We start from the raw sequence: 27,106 nt of genomic DNA, 5'->3' as shown, positions 1-27,106 counted from the left end.
CGAGGAGTCGAAGTGCTTTGTTCTCCACACAAAGGTACAGTCGCCGTCAAAAGTAAATGGAAGGCGGCTTTGCGAAAAAAATTTAATTTCTTCAAATCAAAAGCATAATGGTCCATGTTTGTTGGTGCACAGTGCAACTCGCACAATAACTATTAGGCTGCACATATGTATTCAAGGATGCATGATTTGAGCGGGCAATGATTAAATTTTTTCGTTAATATTGCCTTCCATTTACTTTTGACGGCACCTGTACATATCGTCTCCAAAAGCGCCTGGAAGACTTGCAACCATACTTTTTTTTTCTAGACTCTCCTTTTAGCGACCACTATATGGATTCATTTTTTTTTATAAGCCGTGTCTTAGCAGATGCAAACATAGTCGGTAGCGAAAACCCCGGTAAAGTGTAGAGATACCGACGTGTTCTATCGAGCTCTTTCACCAAACGAACATCTTTGAAGACGTGCACAAACTAGAATGAATAAAATGTAATGCTGCAGATTGCTATAAACTGCGCTAATTTCCTTAAAGGGCAATTACTGTATGCCCAGTAGGTTGCCCAAGGTATCATAATTACTTGAAATTACTCAACAGATATCCATGGCATCTCGTTGGATGCTCAAGGCTGCGGAAGGCGCATTCAAACATAGCTGCGACGCCATCGTAGACTACTGAAATTTTCACTTGCGTCTTTGGCGGCTCATATGAAGCTTGGGGACTGTGGCTCTGGCTGGGGCAAGACAGGTTAATTAGAGCTCATTTTCTTGAACATTGCGCCAGCAGATGACGTTGCTGGGGATGATGACGGTGACAAAAAACAACTTTGTCTGATGTACGTTCGCCTCGCTGGTGTAAAGCGATTGCAGACTAATGTACAGAGGGAAAAACACATGTCTAGAACAACCAAAATGTGTGCTTCGCAGCTTCCAAAGCCGCTGCGACCAGGAAGGTAAAAAATGACACTGAAATCTTATGAGGCTAACTGCACATGCTTACATCCATACCAGGCGCGCCGCGGTGGCTCGGTGGTTGCGGCGCTCGGCTGCTGACCCGAAAGACGCGGGCTCGATCGCGGCCGCGGCGGCCGAATTTCGATGGAGGCGAAATTCTAGAGGCCCGTGTGCTGTGCGATGTCAGTGCACGTTAAAGAACCCCAGGTGGTCGAAATTTTCGGAGCCCTTCACTACGGCGTCCCCCATAGCCTTAGTTGCTTCGGGACGTTAAAACCCCTATAAATAAAACATCCACACCATTTTTAACCAAACTGTATCGCTAGATATCGTGTGTTCAGCCCGAAACACGCCCAGAACGTGTTCTAGACAAGCGTTTTGCCCTCTGTACTGTCAATAATGGTGTGTATTACTATCGTTCTTTTTAATCGCCGCTTCTTGTACAGCTGCCAGCACACCCGAACTTAACAAGCATCACGTTACGATGTTGTTTCCTTTACAAACAGAGATACAATGTCAGGCATTTCAATTGAGAGCAATAAATTGATAAAGCTGAGCACGTTCATATAGGATGTGCCTAGGGTAGACGGCAGGTTGGTCGCCAATGCGCCTTCCATAAAAGAATAAATCCCTTTTCAAGGGCATACGCAAATGAAGTGCGTGGACTGCAGCACTGTATACGTACAACACGGTTCACGCTGCACCCAAACGCTTCTCTTCCATACCAGGCGGCGCCACGCAACACACCACCTCGCGGAGGCGCCGCCGCTGTCTGAATGCCAAGCATAAAGCGCGCGGCTAGCAGTAGCGGCAGCCTGCGCCGAGCTCATCGAGGAGCGAACCGCGTGCGACCCGGATGACCGTCGGCCGAGGATGGCTCGTTCGAAGAGAGTTTAATTAAGACGCCGGCGCAGCTCGGCAGGGCATCGCAGGTTCGGCCGGCTTTGAGGCGGGAAGGAGGGTGGCTTCCATTAACGCCTCCAGATGGCGCGAACGGCTCCTTGAAAGGGGACGGCCGCGAACGTTTCGGGCATCTGTCTATTTATCGCTTCGTGCACGCTTCCGACCCCCTTCCTTGTTTTCCCCCCTTACGGCTGCAGACTTCCCAGCGCCCCGCCGTGGTGCCTCTTGCGTCTTCATCTCGCCGTTCCATTCATTTCCTTGGACTCCGCCTTCTTTGAACTGCTCGTTCCGAAAGCTCTGCGGCGATGCTCGAGTGGATGGGTGCCTCCCATAGACTTGCCGATGCTGTTTCGCTCGCACGTTAGGGGCAACGATAACACAGCGGCGGCATCGCCCATTACAAGCCACCACTCTCTTTCAGCCGGTGTTTAGAACCTGCGCGCTCCAAAACCGCTGTGGTTTTGGCTTTTCCATCGCTCGCGATATTGTCACGTTCTAGTGACGGCAGTCCAGCGGTCAGGAAGACACCAACAAAACTTGGAAACGAAGCTCTTCATTTGGGCTGGCTTGCGCCCGCAAAAGAAGCGAATCACTCGGCGGCGGCGTAAGCAACAAACGTGCTCGTCAGTCGTCGAACTACGAATGCCCGCCGCTCGCGGCATCGCTCAATTTAAAGCCAGCAAGGAAACTTCGAGATAACACGTCAAGATCATCTACACTAATCTGGAAAAACGTAGATGCAGCTCTTCATGGCTGTGATCAATCGAGATTAGTCTGGCCGCTTCTCGCGTCGCGAACAAAAATGATAACACCCCTTTCATGCGGCCTTGAGCGCGAACGAACGGACACTACAGTGATACGTGGCAATATTCAAAGAGCTGCTCAGTACCCGCGTACAGGTCAGGAGAAGTAACATGGCGAGCAGAAAGCATAAGATGGCTCTGCGCAACACTGGGTTTTGGGCATCGCATAATCGTCCTCGTCGATGGGAACCGTGCATTAAGATTGCACTCTATACTATGAAGCTTAGGGGCCGTGTAAAACATGAAATAAACGAGGCTAACGAGCACAATCTCTTTTATATAAACGATCGCGTGATGAGGTCTGATTGAATCAGTGCGGCCTATAGTATGACAAATGCGATGACTTAAATTTGCGAAATACAGTACCCAGGTGCATCTGACTCACGATAACGATTTATTAGCGGCATGCGCTAAAAGGTGTAACTACCCTGTAGGCTGTACTCTGCTGAGTTCAGGTTTTATTACGTGTGAGCAGCCAAGGCTTTTAGGCACCAGACGCAGGGAAAAGCATGAGGTTTTCGAGGTAAAAAAACCTGGCAGCTTTTTTAAAGTGAAAGTTGATTGAAAGATTTCTTTCTTTTAGGTAGCTATAAAGGTACATTGATTAACCTGGAATTGCAGTTCCTCCTGAGAACAAGCTTGCGTGGAAAGGATTGCGATAATTAATTAACTTTTGACGTCAGCAATTGTGTAGTTGTAGCCGGCCAGAAGCGTCTTTGCTTGTTTAATATAATGAATGAAAAAAAAAAGAAGGCTGCTGATCTGACGTTTGTTGCAGACGTTTACAGGTGACCAGCAGTAAGTGTGGGCTGAGAGCAGGTAGTACGAGCACACACTGAATCTTCTAATCCAAGACAACCGCTATGCAATCATTTGTAGTGAAGATTGCAAGCTGCAGCTTTAGTCATTCATTGGCATTTGAGTGCACCAAACGGTGATACTCTCAGTTCGAGCAGCCTTGTTCACCAGTCACCGAGTGTTTCACAATTAACTGCGTCGTGTCATATCCTGCTTTTCATTGTATTGCAGTTATATTCCCAATTAGCATCATCAGCTTAGTTTTTCGTTCAAGTCATTCAGTTCGACGCTTAACTCTAGGCTTTACAGTTATAAGCACGGACGACAACTCTCAGACATATTGGGTACCTTACAATACTGAAACGGAACGAGCACAGTAAGATACTGTAACTCGCATGAAGGATGTGGTCAATCGAAGAAGTTACGATCAAAACAGAGAAGTCACAGAAGTTCCAACGAGTGGCCCGCCCAAAAGCAGTTCCAGCATAGAGCCAAGTCTGAAGGCCTAAGGAACAAGCTTTGTATTGTGGCCCTTACTAGGTTCTCGTCACCTATACCGTTCACTTGTGCAGGGGCCTGGTTTAGGTCTTGTTGTGGCAGTTCCTAGTACCCTTCTGCGTGAAAACGCCCGCGCGAATCCATCCTGAATGATTGAGTATCTTGTTACGGGCTTCAGTGCGAAAACCTCCGCGCACCGATATCCACAGCGTAGACGAGCTTACCAAGTCACGCGTGGGAAACCTAGACCGGCTAACTCGTATAGGACAACTCCTCTTCTCAGCTGTGGTAGCTCGCTGAGGAATTAACCGCCTCGAGGTGCATCTCTAAATGTCTAATCGTGTGTGCAAAGCTGCCAGCATTACCCGGAGGCGAGGTTTTTCTCGGGCGACCGTCGGTCATTTCTTATGGATGGACCCAGAGGCCTGTTTACCCGAAAGAACCGGTTGTGCTCTCTCAGCAGATGTGGATCGGGCAATTTTCTGGTTATTCGCGGCCGTCTCTTCCCGAAGACTTCCGCTGAAATGGTTTTGTTCAGCAGCCTTGGGCCTCAGTTGGTGAGCCAACCGTGCAAGAAGGGGCGTTACGCATCAATGGCATGTGCTAAAGTGTGCCACGATGATCTGTTTAAACCAGCGCCTTCCCTAATAAACTGTAAGCCTAACATATCCGCATTTCCAGGAGCGTCTCGGATACAGACACAGTAAAGCTGATGTGGTGTCTACGGAAAACAAACTAAGTACCCAGACCAACAATTATTTGCAGTCCCCGAACCACAATCTCTACGCCATGAAGACCCATGAATGTCCTTTCACGCTGCTTTTAATCCTAAAACAAAGGAAAACAGTAACCTCTGCTAAAGCGGGTGTCAGGGGTTTTTAAGTAGAAAGAAGATTTCGTGGATCAGAATTTACTGTTTGCAAAGTTATCACTATGGGCCCCCCGAAAGTCTGAATACCCATGATTCTTCCTATATCACATGTTCCTCATAATATTTTATTTTTAGAGCGTGTTGAGGACGCAATGGCTTTTGCGTTCACCGTAAAGTAAGCTCTAACCCGTGTTCTTAATTAGCGCCAGTGAGTTTTGAAAACAGTTTACGGCTAAAAATAAATAAAATGCCTTGCTTCCTGTAGTTACGTTATCGAAAGAATAGCTTTGTCCTGCGCATTCAGCAGGAGGATCACAGAAGGCTCAGATTGCCTTCTCAGATAGATTTATTCTGAGGATATAGATTTATTATTCAGTGTTGTTCTGAGGAAGACTGGGCCGCGTAATTGGTGGCGAGACTATTTTTCGTTTGCATTAAAGGCGATGTGAAAGATCAGATAATCAACTGAAGTGAGCTGAACAAGAACCGTCTACGTGATGGTACAACAGAACGTAGTATAGGCGGCCTAACATTGTTTGTTTTCTTTACATTCAGCGGCAGCCTAGACCTTGCGGAACCGGTCAGTCTCGTCCTTTCCCAAATGCACAGAATATGCGAACAAATTTTCCTGGCAACGCCTTTTGTAGCTTATGCGTGCAAGAACGAATTAGAAAGTGTTAACGCTGACATATATACAAATATGCAGACAGGTTAGACGGTCAGATATGACAGGTTTCGGGGTGCTGTGTCTTCAGTGTGACGGTAATGACATAGTTACAACATCGCAAATGACGATGAACAAAGAAAGGGTGAGAGAACACGGCACTGACTATACCAACTGGTAAAAACAGGAAAAACTAATAGGAACAAAGGAATAAGAACGTAGCCGAAAGCGAAAGTCCAACTTGCCCATGCCAGTCATGCACAAGGATACGACGCGCGTTCCCACTTTAGGACCAATCAGTCAGAATATGCGAACACAGATTATAACAAAGCAATCTCACTTTTTCGGACGTTAAATGATGGATTCACAACGCAATTCTCTCCACCTTTTTGAACGAAAAAGTCTGCCGCAGCTGCAAGAGGAACCTGATTCCTATTTTTGTAAATTAACTGCATGCTTTTAAGACACTGATGAGAACGGCTACCCGGTCCTTCAGAGGAGATCGTAATGTATGCGGGTCAAAAGTAAAAGCCATATGTGCGAAACTTTCTAAAAGGAGGCGTGTATTTTTTCTCTCCTACTGCTACATGAGATGTCTCCGGAATGATCACTTTATTGGATGTTGTTCCTTCTTTCCAGAGGTTAACTGATAGCTACAATGCGAAACTATGAGTCCATACTAAGCAACAATTACCATAGCGAACTACATACAGTCTTTGTCAAATGTAACGAGCTGCACGTTTTCCTTCCCTGTCGTATATTAAAGCTATTACGCCAGCCCTCAAGCTCCAAATCTCTGTATGGTTAGAAGAACCCCTTTCCTCACCTTCAAATAACTTTTTGATCTTTAAGTTAGCCTTTAGGGCTCTGCTATATGAATGACAAGCCGCCGCGGTGGCTCAGTGGTTACGGTGCTCGGCTGCTGACCCAAAAGACGCAGGTTCGATCCCGGCCGCGGCGGTCGAATTTCTTTGGAGGAGAAATTCTAGAGGCCCGTGTACTGTGCGATGTCAGTGCACGTTAAAGAACCTCAGGTGGCCGAAATTTCCGGAGCCCTCCACTACGGCGTCTCTCATAGCCTGAGTTGCTTTGGGACGTTAAACCCCATAAAATCAAAACCAAACCAAGCCTACCAAACCATGAAGCCTGGTTACTTTTGACAAAGAATGTACATATACCGCTACTGCTTTGTCCCCAGAACGGCTGCCAGCCTCTTCGGTAGCCATTCCGGCAAACCACTGCTTCGTGTGCCCTAGAAGACGAACAAGAAAGAAACGAAACGGGTGAAATTTAATCAGCGCAAATGGTTGCCCCTTTTCGCCGCCGCGCTCTCGACCAGCGCGCCCAGAAACAAGTGGGCGTGATCTATTTGTGCGGCCACAATTTGTCCCACTTTGCCGACTGCCGCCACTCGACCTCCGGTGTCGTGGCCTGCGCAACCGTACAGCTCTCCTCGAGGCCACGTTCTCGCCCGCGCCGGGTCGTGAGAGCGCTCGCGATGTAGACGACGATGGATGAGCGGCCGATTTTCTGCCGCTGTATACGAGGTACCGCTGTCGTGGCGTTTCGTATCCGACCCGCACTGCGTACGTGTGCGCATACAAGCGCTCGAATCGCTTGCCCTGTGCGCTGTGGAGGTCTATTATGTGCACTACAGCGTTTGCGCAGGCGACGTTAGAGTGCGCGATCGGAAGCGTTGCCTTGCGTCCTCTATAGAGTACACATCGCTGGTACATGCGGGCTACAAATGGTCTTCATTATAGCCATAGTAAACTTATAGACATCGGTAGTAGTTGTGCGCTACAAATGGTCTTCATTATAGCCATAGTAAACTTGTAGACATCGGTAGTAGTTGTGCGCTACAAATGGTCTTCATTGCAGCCATAGTAAACTAGTAGACATCGGTAGTACGTGTGCGCTACAAATGGGCTTCATTGCAGCCATAGTAAACTAGTAGACATCGCTAGTAGGTGTGCGCTGCAAATGGTCTTCATTGCAGCCATAGTAAACTAGTAGACATCTGTAGTACGTCTGCGCTAGAACTGGTCTTCATTATAGCCGTAGTAAACTAGTAGACATCGGTAGTGGGTGTGCACTGCAAATGGTCTTCATTGCAGCCATAGTAAACTAGTAGACATCTGTCGTACGTCTGCGCTAGAAATGGTCTTCATTATAGCCGTAGTAAACTAGTAGACATCGGTAGTGGGTGTGCGCTACAAATGGTCTTCACTGTAGCCATAGTAAACTAGTAGACATCGGTAGTAGGTGTGCGCTCTTCATTGAGGCCACAGCAAACTAGTAGACATCGGTAATAGGTGTGCCCTACAAATGGTCTTCATTGTAGCCATAGTAAACTAGTAAACATCGGTAGTAGGTGTGCGCTACAAATGATCTTCATTGCAGCCATGGTAAACTAGTAGACATCGGTAGTAGGTGTGCGCTACAAATGGTCTTCATTGTAGCCGTTGTAAACTAGTAGACATGGGTAGTAGGTGTGCGCTACAAATGGCCTTCTTCATTGCAGCCATAGTAAACTAGTAGACATCGGTACTAGGTGTGCGCTACAAATGGTCTTCATTGCAGCCATAGTAAACTAGTAGACATCGGTAGTCGGTGTGCGCTACAAATGGTCTTCATTGTAGCCATAGTAAACTAGAAGGTGTCTGCATGACTGGCGGTCTACTAGAATCTGAGAGCAAGTGCCAGCGAGGAAATCGTAACTCAAGTTGGCTGAGGATCAGACTGAGTGACGGAACAGGGAATTTGCTATTTGCTAGAATCCATTCTCTCTTGTTCTTTGCCCGACCGGCCACTTGTCTGTCCTGATGCAATGTTCCGGAGACGAGGCCTCGTCAGGCGTGCTTTAAACGCGTTTTGCCTCGTCGACCTTGGCAGTGCTTTAAACCCATGTGTGATATTCGGCCCTGTATTGTACACCCAGTTCTGTCAAAATAAAATGAACAAACAAACGAACAATGACGTAGCCGCGGCCGGCACAGAACATGAATAACTGAAGGTCGTTCAGTAAGGCCCTCCTCCAGCCCCGGACCCAACTCTGTTGATGATGGTGGCGATGGCGACGTTGAAGCGGTTGCATAAGGGAGCTCTGAAAATCAGTGCTGAGTTGTTTACACCGGGACAGAGACACAAATTACGTGACGTAAGACCTCGCGATGCCAGAAGTGACTGTCTGGTCGACGCCCTGGAGGTGGAGCGTTTCTGTGATGTGATCGTTGCAGCTATATGAGGCCGAATTAGGTTGCAAACTCGGAGGACACTCGCTGCCTGGGCTCGTGATAACCGCTGGTCCTAAAAGGGTAACGGAGTGGATTCCAAGAGAAGGCAAGCGTAGCAGGAGGCGGCAGAAAGTTAGGTGCGCGGATATGGTTACGGAGTTTGAGGGAATACGGTGGCCGCAACTGGCGAAGGACAGGGTTAATTGGAGAGACATGGGAGAGGCCTTTGCCCTGCAGTGGGCGTAGTCAGGCTGATGATGATGATGATGACATATACTGCACCACCATCTTCATGTTTCCTCTTAAGAGAATCTGCAGGTGCAAATCCGTGTACTCCCTTGTCAAAGCAACTCGCAGCTTCCGTCGGATACAAACTTTGCTTATATTAGCGATCTGGATTAAAAAAAAGTGTCTCTAGTATAATTCCCCCCCTCTTGCAGCCAGCGTGCTGTTGAGAGCATCCGCTATGCTGCACGGATTTACGGGGCCCAGCTGTTGTTACCCACATCCTTCCTCGAGTCCCTCTCGAGTGCGCATGCTGGACTACGTGACGCGTGGGGTGCGGTTGGGCTCGTTGGAACAATGACAAATGCGGCCACGTCACATCTATGCGGATAACAGCCGGAGCTGTCCTAGCTGGTCGCCCCTCACTTCACATTGAAACGCGACTGCCGCTGTGTGCAGGGCAGGCAGAAAACATGGTCACCTTATTCGGGTGACCATGATGGCGCTGCGATCGGTAACCTGGTTACTTATTGGAGCACATGGTTTCGTTAGGTGGCATAGCGTCCGCTGATAGCAGCGAGCGACGCACAACGAGCTCTCGGGTTGCACTTATAAAGGCTCGATTTAATGTCATTAATTTGGCTGGCAACAATACATCCAGACCCATGTCGGGCTACGTGTACACTCTGGTACATGCTCGTATCTGAGAGCAACGTACGTGTGTGTGTGTGTGTGTGTGTTGCCCTTAATCATCGCTGACTTAGGGAAACGGCTTTTGTCGTTTTTTTAAACGTACTTATGCCCTTTGCACATGCGTTAGAGGGAAAGTGGATGCTGATCAAGGGGAATTCTGGCCATTTGAAATGCTGCGCATAGGTAGGTTGCTTCCTCAGGTACACTTTTCTCCCAGCTGCATTCGGGGAGACAATAAATGTACCGTCGTTGTCAAAAGTAACCAGGCAGCCTGGTTTGCTTCTAGCTCGTACAGTGGAGCTCTTACAGCTTCCCTGAAGCTGAAATGGTCGTTAAAGTTAAGGACTGGGGTCTTCTTACCTCCCAAAGCGTTTTGATGTTTAGGAAAGCCACAAGGGCTGCACTATACAAGCTAGAAGCAAACCATGAAGCCTGGTGACTTTTGACAAAGACGGTAAATACCTGCCGTGTATTAAACAGTCGTTCTCCAAAAGTAAAGTCGCTTTGAAACTGGTCTTAGTGCTCTATTGATCCGCGAACTGAGATACTGTTTCACAAAACCCTATGGTGCAATCCTGCTTAAGGAAGTGCGTCTTCGTATCAATGGCAAAATAAAGGAAGTGTGCGTTGCCATCAGCTCAGACCTTCGCACAGCCGTGAAGCATTGACAAAACGTCGTATTCATTTCGAATAGCGTCTTACCTATCTCAAGCATGGTCACCGGTACAAGTCTCAAATTTCGTTGCCGGTAAACAGTCATCCTCATGCTCCGCTATCCTGAAACTGGGCGCTGACCGGATATAACTTGGAAGACCTCCACACATGGCTCAGATACCTGGGAATTGTAAATCTTATCAAACTTTTGCGTTTTCCCTTTATGTGAAAATATTTTTGGGAGAATAAGCAATTTTCTTGGCGAAATAAATAAAAAAGGAAAAGAAATCTAACAACTTCTGTTCTCGCTCGAAGCACCGAAACGATAGCTCCCCGCGTATTTCCATCACATGAAAGTGCCAGCACTAGTGTCCGTTACTCGCACCTAGCTTGATTACATGACCATGCAGTGAAAGCGCTTTAAACAATAAGGACTCTAATGGCAATGCCCACGACCACTGAGCATTTAAACCACCTAGAGGAAAAAGACACAGGACAAAAGGAAACAGAATACCTGCCAGCCAAAGGAGACAGTGGCCGTTAGTCACGTGTATAGAACGTAGCTCTATGTTTCTAACCACAACCGTACTGAGCGAGGCACCCCCCTCCCCCACCTTAACCCCCACACACAAATAGACCACTGGCATCTAGGCACGCCTCGAGTTTTCTACTCGAGTGGTCCGTACTGGTGGCGGCGGCGTCCGGCGTCTGCTTTGGCCGCTGACTGATGAGGGCTGTCGGGGCTCGGAAGCCCGTCCCGTTCACGCACGTCCGAGCACGCCTCAAAACAAAACACGCATGCGCACACCTGCTACCCCCCCCCCCCCCCCACCGTCCCCCCTCCCCCAATGCCACCTTCCACAGGCATCCGCCCACGCTGCACCATCCCCGGGGCGCCGCTTTGGCTGCTTGCGACACGGCCGCTTCTTTGTGTTTTGTTTTCCTTTTTGCGCTCTGTTCGGTGGTCAAACACTTCCTCTTCCGCGCTTTTACTTCCACTTTTCTTTATTTTTCGTTCTATCACCAACAGAGGCGCTATACCGCGATTTGTTGCTCTTCCGCGTGCGCTTGTTTTCATAATATTTGTCTGTTTTCATTTCGAGTGGGCGGCGTCGAGATTTGTAGTCTTATTGCGTCGAAAAACCTTTTATCATTCTTTTCTTTATTGCTTTTTGTATTTTTTCTTTAAATAACACCTTTAGTTTGTCGGTACTGTCGCGTTCATAGCATAATGTATAATTCTGGTAGACCCACCTGCCACGGCCTATAGAAAATGTCTTGTGGCGCCTATGAAAGCCACCTACTTGTTCATTTGCCTGATGGAACCTGTTCACTGCTAGTGCTGGTTCACACAATGATTTGGTCTTTCACACCGCTAACTGCTGACCATCGTCCACCCAGATGATGGCTCTAAAGCATCTAGCTAAACTGTGCAAGTCGCGACACGGCGGTCAGTTTTAAAATCGGTGCTATTACTTTTCCTAGCCTAAGAACAGCACCCAGAACAATAACACTCGCAGCGGAAAGGGTTTTGATTTGTCAAGGGGGTACTTATAGCTTTGAGAGGATGTGGTTCTCTTTCTTCGAGAAATCACCAATGCAGAGCAACATTAGCCTTAACTGCCATGGACTCAAATATTAATTTAAACTTTACATATCGTCATATTATGAGAAATAAACCTAGACGCACGAGTAGGGCCGCGTTGGTATCAAGTAACTGTGCCCTAACGACTGCATCAGAGCCGTTGCGACTGGCATATTCAACTCTCAAACAGGTGGCACAGGATATAAAGAGGAGCTTACGGCGCGTAATAGCCAAAGTAAAGCCGAAAGGTGATCAAGTTAGTGAACGGTCATGACGTAATCTACAGCGCAAATGAACAGTCTGCGTCATCATGTCCGTCTTTCGTGTCTACTTCGCGCTATATTTTATATTATGAAGGTAATAGCCACACATGAAAGTCTTTCTTTGCTTCACTTTGGATTCAAATCACAAGCTTATTAATGCGAGAGCATTACATAGCTACGTCGCGTCATCGAAACTTCTCCGCATGACTGTGTCGTTCAGAAAAGATAAATGTACAAAAGGTTAATTGTGTTCGATTGTGCGTGATGAGATTTTGCTCTGGGAGAAATTTGATTCATGAGTTGCAATTAGTTAATTAATTACACGCGGAGATTACACTCGGACTTCAAAATAACCATGGACGTCGATATAGTGCATTCATGTCAGAATAGCCATGGACGTCGATATAGTATGTGGGCGCTTTGCTTTCGAAATGCTCCAATGGGGGTCACTGGCCGCCTGAATGAACCTTTCTAGGAATAATAATAATAAAAAAGCCTTATCTTAGAACTGTCTAATGACATACGCGGCTAGACACATCTGACAAGAGCCCCGCAGCGGTGGCTCAGTGGTTACGGCGCTCGGCTGCTGGCCCGAAAGACGAGGGTTCGATCCCGACCGCGGCGGTTGAATTTCGATGGAGGCGAAATTCTAGAGGCCCGTGTGCTGTGTGATGTCAGTGCACGTTAAAGAACCCCAGGTGGTCGAAATTTCCGGAGCCCTTCACTACGGCGTCCCTCATAGCCTGAGTCGCTTTGGGACGTTAAACCCCAATAAACAAAAAAAAACCCAAACATCTTACAAGAAGTCGGAGATATGCATATCTTTACTCAATGGTTTCACTTCCGCAGTTCTAACCTTTACCGCAACGGTGGCCTAATAGTTTGAGCATCCGCTTCGCATGTGGGAGGTTCTGGGTTCGATCCCCAGTGCCACCGGATAACCCACCGGTGATACAATGGGTACAAACTTTCCCCTGGCCTGGTGCTCGGATTCTTGAGGGTAAAATGCTCGGGAAATGGGTCTTTGACCCCACCTTCAGTAGAATCGAATACCTTGTGCCATGGCGCTCTCTGGCCACAGATGCACTTGCGCCATAAAAATCCACCACCATCATCAATTCATCAATTTTGAAATTCAAGAGTGGAACAGTCTGCCAGAGGATGTTGCGCATGTTGACTGCATAGAACTGTTTAGAAACAAAATTCGCCAACTTTTCTGTGCATAAATCTCCCTATGAATGCGCTGTGCTCTGTGCATAGAACTGTTTGGAAACAAAATTCGCGAGCTTTTCTGTGAATAAATCAGCCTACAAATGCGCAGTGCTCTGTGGCAGTGATGCTTTTAGTGACCTCACTTTAGCTGTTAACGTACCCGTGTACAATGTTCGCAATGGCTCACCCTTGCCTGCATTATCAATTTCGCAGTGTTTCCTTCTACTGTATTTTGTGCTTTTTTGCTTGGTTTTTCTTTCTTGCTCCAGAATTGTCCAATTGTGCTATGCTTTTTACTGTTTTTGGACCATTCTGTTTTTTAAAGCGAAAGCCTTTAATGCCTCATACTGTCGTGACCAAGGAATGTTAGCATGTCCGCGTTTGGCGCGTCACTAAAAAATGAACTGTGTCGAGGCTGGGAAACGAACAAGGGACTTTGGTATTTGAAGTGGAGACGCTACCACTCTGCTACGAAGGCTCATGGTTAGAGAATGAATGAAGGCGCATCTAGTGAATGCATGGGTTTCGTAAATAAAATAAAAGAAATAAAAAATACAAATGAGAAAAGGAGCAAAATTAAAAAATAAAAATAACAAAGGAAGCAAAAGTAAAAATAAAATGAATATAAAATATGAAAAATAAAAAGTAAATAAAAACAAACAGTGCGCCAGGAAAAGCTTTCGCCTTGCAGCACTTTAGAGAGCCAAAGTGCCCCCTGAATTTTTGTTTGTCTGGTTACTCACTCCTGTATGTGCCTGTAGAGGTTTACAGTATTTCTAAATAAATAAAATTCTAACCGGCGTTCCTCTTCCGCAGGTGTGGTTCCAGAACCGCCGGGCCAAGTGGCGCAAGAAGGAGAACACCAAGAAGGGCCCCGGCCGGCCGGCGCACAACGCCCACCCGCAGACCTGCTCCGGGGAGCCCATCCCGCCCGAGGAGATCGAGCGCCGAGAGCGGGACCGCAGGGAGAAGAAGCTGCGCAAGCAGCTAGAACGCCAGGCCAAGAGGCTGCAGCAGGTCAGTATATAGTATAATAAATTGAAATCACCGATTGAATAGTTAGTATATGATTCGCTGTCTATGGTGAAGAAACACTGTCGATAAAGCTGGCGTTTCTTCCGCCGGAACGAACCTTTCTAGGAATAGTATAAAAGTCATACCCATAGTAAACTAGTAGACATCTGTAGTACGTCTGCGCTAGAAATGGTCTTCATTATAGCCGTAGAAAACTAGTAGACATCGGTAGTGGGTGTGCGCTACAAATGGACTTCATTGTAGCCATAGTAAACTAGTAGACATCGGTAGGAGGTGTGCACTCTTCATTGAGACCATAGTAAACTAGTAGACATCGGTAGTAGGTGTGCATTACAAATGGTCTTCATTGTAGCCGTTGTAAACTAGTAGACATCGGTAGTAGGTGTGCGCTACAAATGGCCTTCATTGCAGCCATAGTAAACTAGTAGACATCGGTAGTAGGTGTTCGCTACAAATGGTCTTCATTGTAGCCATGGTAAACTAGTAGACATCGGTACTAGGTGTATGCCTTTTCGTACAATTGTCTAATGATATACGTCGGTAGAGACATCTGACAAGAAATCGGAGATATGCATATCTTCACCACTCAGCATATCTTTGCTGAGTGGTTGTTTACAAGTTAACCGCATGTTATTCGTTACCGGTTATCATTATTGATATTGACCGAACAACCTCGGTTCACAAGCCGTTGCACTATTATGTACTTTCTTCTTGAAACTTGGCAAAAGAACGACACCTTGGCGCGAATAAATTCACATACACAAAAAAGGCGAGGAGAGAGCGGACAGTCGCCCGTCCGCTGTCTCCTCGTCTCTTTTGTGCATGCGAATGTATTTGCGCCACGGTGTTTTTTGCAAATATTTTTATACCAACTATCCCGGAAACATTCCTTGCTGTACTTTCTTTGTTGCATTCTGTATTTTGCCCTTCCTGCGATGATCCCGATTGTGATTGGCAGTATTTCTAAATAAATAAGCAAATAAGGTAGGTTATCTTCTAAGCTATTATCAAAGTTCATTTTGGTGCGCCAATATTTCAGAGTTAATATGTGTCACAAAGCTGTTTAGATGGGCCATAGGAGTCCTGTTGCTAACGCTTTCCAGACAGAGCACAAATAGTGTTTCTTTAAAGCGCATGCATTTGCATTCATAAGCTTGAAAATCAGAGGGAACTGGATGATTTCAGCAATTATGATTTCAGAATTTAATTATGTAAAGGCTCAACCTGCAAGATACTGATTCAGGAGCAGGAATAAGAGACTTGCAGCGGTCTGCTCCAGTGACAGAGTTGAGGTTTAATACTTTCAGGTCAGGAGGTTCGCGGGAAGGTTCAAATGAAGAGGCGTCATTAGAAGCTTGCTTGCATAGGGTGGCAGCGCTGGAAAATTCCACGGCCGAGCAGGAAGTTGACCTCCGTGCTAGTAAGGAAAGCCGAGTAAACGAGTAAACGTTCATCCAGCAAAAAACTTAAGCCTACAGATATGATTTTAACTGGTTCACTAAACATCAGACCATGTTTCAGTGGGCCTAATAACGCGCTTAATAGGCCGAAGATCTTCCATTGCTTGCTTCGAAAATATGGTCAGCCGCTGTTTGAAAAGTCATTTCAGTTTGTTTGAATATAAGTGGAGATCTCGTCCTTCCGTGCCCTCAAAATTCCGACGCAGGAGAGTGGGTATATTTTATGCTTGTTCTATGCTTTTGCTGACAACTGCTAATATTTAGTGATCAGCGACTGTGGTCGATTTGCATTACTGATAAACTATTATGTATGTATTCCTTTCCGCAGGCACGCCTCAAGCCTGGCGTGAACCTAGCGAGCCTGCGCGAGACCATTCAGCAGTCGTTAATGGAGCTGTGGAATGCCAACCCGACCAAGGAACCTCGGGCCCTGGTCGGCCCGGACACGTTTCGCCTCCTCGAGTCTCTGGGCTTCGACGTCCTCGAAGTGCTGTCCCGGGCGCGCTTCGAACCGCCGAGGCGCCAGGATATGGCTCCACCCTCTAGGTACGGCACTATTACAACACTCTTTAAGGTCCAGCAGTTGGCTTTGGCATTGCAAGACGCAAAGTGAGATCAAGATGTTTCGTAGCTGTATACGTCTCGCTGGACAAAAAAAAAAGAAGCAGGATCATCATTCATGACACTGGTACACATTAAAAAGACTGTCTGTGGCAAATGGGGTTAGCAGCATCAGACGACAAGAAAGTGTAGTTCGCCGAAAAATAAGAACTCCTTAAATAGCATCAGGCAAGTACTCCTAAGTTATGATTAACGCCTTATAGGTGCCATTCAGGAGTAGCGTGTAGTAAAGGTGTTGCATATCGCTACTCGCCTCTGCGGCCAAGCCTTCGAGGCTACGAAAAGTCCTGCATTCAGATTAAGGACAGCGCCGTAAGTCTTTTAAGGGAAAGTGATAGTTAACTGCATAATTATAACGGAAATGGACTAACGGCATTCAGTCAGAACGGAACGTTTCTGACTTACGTTCAGTGCAGTTAACAGCCAGTCGGTGATCTTTCATGGTATTACTGGATAACTAGAGAAAGGGGAGGGGAGGGGGGGGGGGGGTGTAGACTGGTTACAAATGTCCTGAAACGGAAAGGGTGCTAAGTCTTGAAAATTTGCTGGGACACGGTGTTCGCTGCCGTCGCAGTATGACGGTAAAAGCATACCAACCAGAGAAGCTATCATTTTGCAGTGGACACAATATCGCACATCAGAATAGTGGTTCATAAAACCAGGTGTTTTATATCGGGACCGCGAACACAACTTCGTCCCTCGTCGATGCAGTAAACGCCGTTAAGGGTGCAAAAATTTCCAGTACAGCGCGGTGCTTTCGTCTCCACACTGGTAACTAAGCAAAGAACTCATTACTCCTGAGTTAACTGGTACACCTTCACTAAATGTTTAGTTCTTTCTAACGAATCAATGTATCGATGCACATCTCTCCCTGTGGACCCCAGGACACAACTTTGGTTAGTTCCAAGAGTGGACTGAGCTTGCCTTTTTTGGTGATGTTCTGAACGGCCGCCGTGCTGGAAACCTGTTTGCTAAAGCTACCAATATCTATTAAGAAACGAGGTACTCAAATTCGTGTCATGCTCTGACCATGCTTTCTCCAAAGAATCTTTATCATTACAGTGTATTCTTCAGATTGGGCTGTTTCGATCTGAAAACTGAGTGTAATGAACGGTCTTTAGCCATGCAGCTTCCTGAAGCACGCTTCCAAATCGGCTGCCTCTTCTGATAAACTTTTTATTTATTTGCTTATTTACTTATTAGAGGGGATTTTGATAAGCCTTGAGCTTTATTGCGAAAAATGTATGGTACAGGAATGAAGCCTGCCAGTTATTAGCATATTCCCCTCGAAGGAGAATGCACTTTCGACACCGGTCCGGCAGCTTCTCAAGGCGCTTGACGAAAAAAGACTGTGGGCAAGCATCAGAATTCCCATTTGCATCAGCTGTGACGTCTACATGGGCAGAAAGAATGTGTGCACCCTTTAAGTGTTTCTTGAGATTCGGCAGTAGATGAGAGCCGCTGGAATCTAGACGGGGTGAGTGAATGTTGCACTATTTGAAATCTGCTTTTGGTCAGTTTCAGAACAATTATGCAAGCTTTGTGTACTGCGGCATTGCCATGTAAAGCTTTGGGAATTTTTTTCATCGAGCTGACTCCGGTGTCTCTACAATCCTTAGAATTCACTTTGGCCTTTGGATCATACAAAAAATGGCAGTGGCTTAGCTCAGCTAGGCCAGGATATACGCAGGTAGAGTACGCTTAAACTTGATTACACCTTGTCGTTCGTATGGCCTTGACCGCACTTATCGAGAAGTGTCTGTCGGTCTTTGTTAACTTGTATGTAAATATGCGATGTAAGTTTGCAAAGGCAAAGCTCGTCAATGGTATATAACAGGTATTTTGCCTATAGTAATATAAATTCTTGGTGTTGAAGAACCCAATTCTAATAGTGGCTTTCTTCTGCGTCATACTCGACCGTACATTTTTATCAACCTTTTTGTCCGATATCAAAAGGCCGCACTACCCATGAAACAATACAAACTATATCTAAACCTGTGATATATCTGTGTATCTAAATAGTGGCGTGGTCATCAGTTTATATGGCTTCGGTTTCATGTTTCCTTTCATGATAGATTCTCTTTCATGGTCCTAACGTGCTCCTCCCATGATTAGTGTTGTTGAAAATAAACAGCGAGGAATTACATCAAGCCAACTGGTGTTAAGCCTTCGCATGATGTTGGGTGGAAACTTTGCATTTGAACATTTCCTTTGTTCATAAGGGAAGTTGTAACTCGCTCAGTTCCTAACTTCCGATGCCGGCTTCCAATTAACCGCTTCATATTTACCTCCTGGAATAGGATTAAGTGGAGAGATATGGGAGAAGTCATTGTCCTCCAATTGGTTTTGCGAGACTGTTGACGATTATGATGATGATGATTTACGTTCCAGAGCTGCGCAGCGGGCTATGAATGCCGGGCAGGTGCAGGGCCATTGATTATTTCTGATGACTGACAATATAACGCTTGCCAGTATTGTACGTTAGCGGCACTCCTGCATGTGGCACCGACTGCGAAAATAGCGCTGGTACCTTCAATTGTTGTATTTCCTACCTTTTATTTACAGCAACTAACCAGGTATTCGCTGGACTGCAACGATAGGAACCTGTCTTCATTGTACAGAGGACAAAACTCCTGTCTAGAACAGTCTAGAACACGTTTGGGCGTGTTTCGGGCTAAACACTGTGATATCTAGTGATAACATTTGGTTTAAAACGGTCTGGATGTAGGCATGTGCAGTTAAACTCACAGGATTTCATCGTCATTTTTTGCCTTGCTGGTCGCAGCTGCTAAACATGCGTTTTGCCTTCTGTACATATGAGGTATATGACTAAGCACCTCCCAAGGAGCACAGTTTATCGGACCAATATTGGAAATGCATCGGTAAATGCCAGTCCTACAATGGACAAGAGTTAAGCCATCTATTTCCAATGTTGGACCGATTACTTGTGCTACTGGGGAGCTGCGCTAGGCTGCATGCACATTGAGGAATAGCGAAGTTCTACCCATAATGCATTGTTGCCCTTGGTTCCCGTTCTTTGTCTCAGGTCATCGGCGGACGACAGTTCCTCGGACGTGCCCGCCCACCGCTTCATGACGCTGCTGACGACCACAACGCCACCGGGCGGCGGCGTCGGTGGTGGCGGAGGCAACGGTGGCTGCAAGGCGTCCGCCTTCAGCATCGAGAGCCTGCTAGCGTCCCGTGGAGGCACCCGGGAGCCGTCGAAAAGCGCGGCAGCGTTGCGGGCGCCCATGACCACGACGACGGCCAGTGGATTCCCCCTCGTCGTCCAGCAGCCCATGGGCTTCCTAGTGTGCCCTGAACTGCAGCAACAGCATCAACAACGCGTAGGCGGCGACCAAGTCCACACGGAGCGGGCGGAAGGCCAGCGGCAGCAGCGGGACTGCTGCAGTTCCGCCGAGGATGAAGAGGAGTTCAGCGATCCGGACGTTACGGGCTGCGACGAACACGCGGCCGCCGGGGCCAACCGAGGACCGAAAGTGCGGGAAGACGATGACGTCAGTGTTGGTGACGATGACGTTCGCGTTGACGACAACGGTGACGCCGCGTTGCGCGGGGAACGGAACAGAGACGCGTCCGACGACGAATCGGTGTCCGTCCACGTGGCAGACGACGACGAAGGCGTGGATGGTGACGACGAAAGGGAAGCTTGGTAACGGGGGAAGAACCACCGCTGCGTGTCGCTGGTGACAGCGATTGTAGCTTCGCGGTTGTCATTGGGTAGCGCAAGGAAACGAAACGGCTATACCGGAAGTTTTTTTTTATGTCATGCATTTGATATACGGCCGCCATCCTTGAAACCCAAAAACAGTTTTATTCTCTAGTGCCTAAAAAGTATCGAGCTAAAATATGACAGTCGCCGCCGCGGTGGCTCACTTGTTACGGCGGTCGGCTACTGAGCCGAAAGACGACGGGTCGATCCCGGCCCCTGCAGTCGCATTTCGATGGAGGCGAAATTCTAGAGAAATTCTAGATTTAAAAAACCCCAGGTGATCTAAATTTCCTGAGCCCTTCACGGTGGCGTCTCAGATAGCCTGAGTCTCTTTGGAACGATGAAGCCCCATAAACCATAAACCGCAGACCATAAGACATTGTAGTCGATACTTTTGGTTAAAACAAGAGGCTAAAACCTAGCAGTCAATATTTCTTGTTAAACATGAAACAGATATATCACCGTTAGCGTCTTTAAATTCGAATTAAATTGAAATTCAGACGCTTCCGGCTTCGCATTAATTGCATGAAACGACGTCATGCGTTTCGCATGTCTAGAGAGAAACGAGTTAATGAGTTTCATGACAATCAGAAATGAGCAAAATCAAAGTTCATGCTACTTTCTTTGTATTTCCCAATGACTACCGCGAGAGTGCATGGTGGCTTTCTGGTCCTGCCCTCGTGGTCATTACGTGGCTTCACCTTGACGTCACGGGGGACATAGCGGTTCTTGCTCCTTATTTATTGCGTATACGCCTTCGTTCAAGTCCTCTGCAAGTGCAAATGTAGGTGCGGGTTTCTTTGGGGTAGGACCAAGGTTATCGGCTGTTGAAAATGTGAACTGACGTGTATGTTTGCGCCCGTACGTGTGTGTGTGTGGGTGATTCAAAGGACACATATGCCAGTTGTTTCTTCTCGTTTCCGTAGCGGAAGGCCCGCATTGTGATTTAGTCGAGAGAGTCCGCGTGGATTCTTCGGTGAATTGGACTGACTTTCGGGACGGTTGCTGCTATTTCTTTATGCTTTCTTCTTTTCTCAAGACGTGCCGGATAGGACACTGTTGGGGTACAAGAAGGTCTTGCCGATTCTGATCTGTGACTTCGAATGCATAGCCTTGTTTTTAAGACAGACGGAGAAACAGCGCGAAAAGCAAATAACATCATTGGCGTCTAAAATAAAAGGCCCTCTCGGTATGAAGCAAAATATACGGCTGACCATGCAGAATAAACGATCAGCTGAACAACTGGGCACCGCAACTGACACTTCTCTGAACGGCTTGTGTGGGGTTGCGCTTTGTCCAGGAAATGTGCAGATGTGATAAGTGAAATCGGAGCTTTAAACATTCTCCTTACTTATTTACTTAATTGTGGCTAACCATATTAGCTATTTTCCAAAACGGTTTTGTTTTTAGCTTGCAAAGCCGAGACATATAAGGATGAAGTACAATGCTTCGCTTGTTTCTTCACATTATCACTAAAAATGAAGCTGTAAATATAAAAAATGACCTCTGTAATTTATGGCAGTATAAACTTCACAATTAATGAAAGAAGACATCAAAAAGTTGATCTTTGTTATTATTTCTCTGAAAGTGAAAAGAAATCGTGTACAGGCCATCTGCTTAATAAAACAGTGCACTAAACAAAATGAAGCGCTTTAGCGCAATGGTTACAAGTGAAGACTGATTATAGTTAAAGTGCTGGCTAATAAGTTCTGTGGATTAATTATCCGCATACCATGAGCCAAATCTTGCGACCCGATTTAGAACGAACTGGTTACGAAGAGCTGGAAGAACGAGATGCTTAAGAACAATGGTTTTTATTCGGCCGCTTATGTAAAGAAAAACATTTCTCTTAGGCTTCAAAGGGTGCAAGAAATGCTCTTCTCAGCAGCTGTTTTTTTTTATTTTTTTTCGGGGTGTTTTTTGATTGTTTGTTCATATTACGAAAAAAAGATAACTTTTGTTATGAACGGACAGTGTGTTGTGGCAAGAGACGACTGGCGCTTTATTAAAGGGCCTTCACTATCAATGTTGTTGTGTTTTATTTGTTACGCATACATATTGTTTTGAAGGGCTTCACCTGCCGACGAACTACGGGTCCGGTAGCAGAAAAGAAGCTGCTCTAACTCTCTGACTTCTTTTATCCCTTTTCTCACTGCTTGGTTCAGGCGCTCACCAAGAGCATAAAAATTGCGAGAACACTTTGGCACCTAAACTGTTGAGAGGCGAAAGCCGAGAAAACGATGCCGTGACAACTTACGGTGGATGTGACGTCACATGGTTCCCGTGGCTATGTCGATAACCAAATTATACATCTTTCGGGGATATTAAGTGTTAATTACGATTAATTACACATTTTTCCATCTAATTTGACACAAATCCGACGCTTTTCTGACCATTCTATGAAAATTTTCTCTATGCCGTGACGACTTCCGGTGGTTGTGACGTCACACCGCTCCCGTGGCTATATCGGCGTCCGCGCTATGTCGACGCAATTTCGATAGTTTTGCCTATAATTAAATAACTAGCTAACCTTCAGTCATGAAACATGGCTTCTAGGTTCATTTTTTCCTCCTCTATCTGAAGCAGCCATTGATTTCTTCTATCTTTTTTTAGTTCCTGAGTTAAACGCGTGTGACACCCTGTGCTAACGGACAACAGTATGAGCCATTAAATGCTTTCGCCTTATTAAGGACTTGCTTGTCTCTAGCGGCTTTTCTTCTTCCTTGCAACTACGGAATTACGTATAAAGCGGCAAGAGGCGGGAAGGGGCTGCCTGGGTGACAAATTTTCTTGCAAGAGACCATACCAAATTCCATTTCATCATTCACGAGTTCCAAGAAATCACGGCGCAAATTGAACCGCTAGCCTCCATGGTTCACCCATAAATCCAGCACCGCCCTGTGGGACGTTGACAAGCTCACTCTGGAACATTAGATACTGGCAGTCAATTCTATAGAGCATGCAGGAAAGTCAACGGCGATGGAAGACCAATCAATTCACTCGCAGCTTACACATATGAAGGGCGAAAGCTGCAACTCTGAATTCGTCACAGATTCTGCGCAGAAACGATCCAAAGAAAGTTGAAAAGCAGCGGAAAGGACGCGTTCGAAAGGAGAAGTACACAGAACAATGCTGTCCAGCGTTGTCCTCTGTACTTCTCCTCCTTGTGAACGCGTCCTTTCCGCTGGTTTTCCACTTACCATGCACCAACTGGCCCAACAAGCTACGCTTCTTCAAACGATGCAAAGATCGTGAGACGCGTAATATAGTAGTCGTGCATTGGCTACAGGCTGCCGAGGGTGCTATCGGCGCCCTGAAAAATGGCGTCAGTGGCGCACCGCCTAATATCGCGAAATTCATTCATTCATTCATTCATTCATTCATTCATTCATTCATTCATTCATTCATTCATTCATTCATTCATTCATTCATTCAAGTAACCTTCCTTTACAAGGACTTCATTTACAAGTGCAGCCCCCCCCCCCCCCCCACCCCAGGACAGGATTTGATCCGGCGATGTAAGACCATTTGTCGTGGTACTACACAAAAGAGGGCGGATAGTGTTGTGCAAAGATCCAAAATCTACAAAGAATACGGCACGCGTCACTGAGCAATAAACAATACTTTTTTGAAACTATCAACGAGCAAATACGAAGTTGACAGGCAGACAAACACTCTATGCAAACATTTATCTCCCACAGTGGAATGCGATGAGTGCAAACTCAGGCGGAGGGAAAGGTACACATTCAACACTTCAAGAAAAGATGTTGTAGCGAACGCTATGAATGGATGTTTATCCAGAATGTAAGCGCGTTGTATGAATTCTTCCAGACGCAGCTTCTGGGCCCTGTTTAGCAAGATTGCTTTGTATAAAAGTAATGAATGCGGAAGCGAATCAAAAGGACAAGTCCTGGTGGGAACTTTCTTTAGTCGAAATTGAAAACTGTGTCAAGGCAGGCTTTAAAGTTAAAAATACGACGCTGTTGTTTTCTACGGTAATCGTCTATTTGATGTCACTATTTTCAAGCAAAGCTGCAATTGGCATTCGCTACAAACTCCGGCGTGCAAGCCCTAGTGTACCTGGCTTCATTCAGCTGTGGCTCTTGGGCAACATGTCCCAGCCCTAGATTCCGACATGCCTACCCCAGCCATGAAGACACGAGAATAATAATAGAGAATTTTAGCACAGCGGAGATGGTCTACCGTAGACAGATGTATACAGCGGATTATCGGATGCGTCTTGCACATGCGCAGTTGCTCCGACGGGCCCCACCCACACCACTACACTTCCTCAAGGGGCACCAGGTAATCCGGTATATGTCTACGCTAGTACAACCCCCCTAAGCTAAAATTAGCACCTAGACCCAGGTAACAAAAGGCTTTTATATGACCCCGTATCTTTTCTGTTCTATTTCCCGCACTGTCTCGACAATTCATGCCTCGTTGAGGCAGCTTAACGACCGTGGGACTGATTTCCTGTAAATTGTGTCTTTTGGTAAGTGGAAAACCAGCGGAAAGGACACTTTCACAAGCAGGAGAAGTACACAGGACAAACTAGCGTTGTCCTGTGTACTCCTCCTGCTTGTGAACGCGTCCTTTCCGCTGGTTTTCCACTTAACATGCATCGATTGGCCCAACTAGCTACGCTTCTTCAATACTTTCTTCTTTTAAACCGGCTGCTTACGTGTATAGAGAGCTACATCCCCGTATCCAGTTAGTACGACATCAGGCACTTAACGTGTACAGTGTTACCATAACGTGTACTGTCTTACCGTTGCTCTTACCGGGATGCAGGGAGCCCGCCCATCGCCAGTGCGAATGCGCTGATTGGTCCGGATGTAGGAGGCGTGAGCGCTCAGCTGCCGGTTACCTGGCGCCATCTGGCGCCTACAAGGCTTTCTGCGCATGCGTACTGACAACGCGCTGGCTCCCGGTACTCCCCTAACGGTAGCACGGTGCACTGTAAGTTAAACGTGTCTATTAGACAGTTACACTGAATACATATAAACTTTTCTAATGACGGACTGAAATAAAGAGAAGTTGAAAAGAAATCGCAAGATATAGCGGAAAGGAATGCAAGCGAAAAGAAGAACCAACGAAAATGGCATCCTACCGGAACGCTGAGCGGCGGTCAAGAGCCACCCGAATCCTAAATGACCTTCATTAAGATGATTAGCCCGGGCGAAGGACTCGCCGTTCCGGGCAGAAGGCGGTGCATTAATTAAGCGAGGCCCGCCGAGTTAATCAGCGCAAGCAGCATGAATCAAGATCGCGACGCCAAAACACCGGCACACGAAAAGGCTGGACGGCTCCAAGAACAGCGAACGGCTGCACTGAAAACTAACTCAAGAAAACCCGAAAAGGCACGATACGGAAACCGGTGGTACCAACGAAAATAAGCTTATGATTGCTTACACGGGTGAGGTCAGTGTAGAAAAAAATGTCTTGAAAAGGAAACGAAAAAGGAGGGGTTGAAAAGGAAAAAAGAAATAAAAGTTGAAAACCTGTACGAAACGAATGGCGCCCGAAGAGAAATGGCCAGTCTTCAAAGCAGGCGACCTGGGCAGGTCATGGTGTGCTGGTGCACGGAAGAAAAAAAGGAATTAAATGAAAAATAAAGCGGTCAAGGTTTAATAAGACGGAGGCGATGTATCATTAGGAGACGCTGAGGAGCGAAAATTAAAAAACCCGGAGGTCATTTAAAAGAAAGCAGGCGGAACAGGGTGTTTCACGAGTGCACGCCGGGCGAGAGATTGAAATAAGGGAACGCCCTTTTTTCACGCTCGTCTGCTTCAGAGCCTTATCGTCTGCTCGGCACCGTCTGCGAGACAGCGACCGCCGGGGCGCGGCGCTGTCGCTGCTTGACAGCATAGTTTCCCAAAACGGCCGACAGGGGGAAAAGAAGCGCCACCGTCTATGCGAGTTTCTTAAATACTGCGGAGTCAGCCAAGGGAGTGCTGAGAAATGTTAACTTTGTGTTTGGCACATCCATATACAGATTGACCGACAACTTGATGTCGTTTTTTTAAACACAGTGTCAGCTTGTGATCGGCGCTTCGCGCATAAGTTATTTTAAAGCAGGCTCTTTGCTTGAGACTTCATTAAATGTGTATTGAAAGCGAATGTTTGATCGTAGGTGAGCATTGGAACTAGGGAAGCATTCCAGGGCCAGTTGCCTCGAAAACCACATTGTGCTGCATAATAGTTTTGTAAGGCCTATTTCCGTTTCTCGTTTAATGGCGGTGTGTTGCGGCTTAATTAGCGGCCCGTGGAAAGCCAAAATGCAGCACTGGATGGACATCTCTGAGCGTATTTGCAGGATTTTCCGATGCGCCAGTACATTTGACATGATGAGGATGAGGATGATGAATACATTTGACATACTGCTGCGTTGGGAACGTCTCTGACTTGGCGACCTGTGAAACCGGTGATAACGCCTCTTGTCGGTGTTCTGCAAAAATCAGTGGCGCTGTTTCATACCATCAGTTAGAAAGGACACGAGTCATTTAAAGAACCAGGTGTCATGCGTGCCCACTTGCCACTAAAAGCGAGGTCGGGGTCCTGCCCGCCGAAAAACCAGGCTTTAGGAAACTGTAAAATATAAGAGTAACGAGGAGCAGCACAAAGTCTCACCCAGTAATTCCCAAATGCAGAAAGATAGTCATTGAGATCGCTCGCACAGCACACGGGGAAGCATCCTTACGCTTCTTCCCATTTCACCATGTTGATACAACTTATTTTGATACCTAAGAGCAATTCACTCTAGCAATTGTTCATGTGAATGATAGTAGAAAGAAGCGGACAGAGAAGGAAATACATGCAGCCTATAGCTCGTCGTAATAACAAATAAAGCTGGTATCATAGCGCTACGAATCTTCGTACTAATGTTCCAGGGAATGCGCTTG

General features: G+C 46.7%; 1 protein-coding gene across 1 annotated transcript in view; it reads left to right on the top strand.

Moving 5' to 3' along the window:
• Window positions 1-21,876, top strand: part of LOC149347148 (uncharacterized) — a 287,424-nt gene extending 265,548 nt beyond the window's left edge. The window contains exons 4-6 of the mRNA XM_089585504.1: window positions 14,169-14,369; window positions 16,176-16,393; window positions 19,515-21,876. Of these exons, the coding sequence (XP_089441630.1) occupies window positions 14,169-14,369; window positions 16,176-16,393; window positions 19,515-20,145 (1,050 nt within the window). The 3' untranslated portion in view covers window positions 20,146-21,876. The remainder of the gene's footprint in view (window positions 1-14,168; window positions 14,370-16,175; window positions 16,394-19,514) is intronic.
• The last annotated feature ends 5,230 nt before the right edge of the window (window positions 21,877-27,106 follow it).

The sequence above is a fragment of the Amblyomma mixtum genome, chromosome 4 (genome assembly GCF_055824585.1).
Source record: "Amblyomma mixtum isolate Tamu chromosome 4, ASM5582458v1, whole genome shotgun sequence".
Taxonomy (NCBI): domain Eukaryota; kingdom Metazoa; phylum Arthropoda; class Arachnida; order Ixodida; family Ixodidae; genus Amblyomma; species Amblyomma mixtum.
The sequence above is the reverse complement of the archived record's forward strand: the minus strand, read 5'-3'. Positions and strand labels throughout refer to the sequence as shown.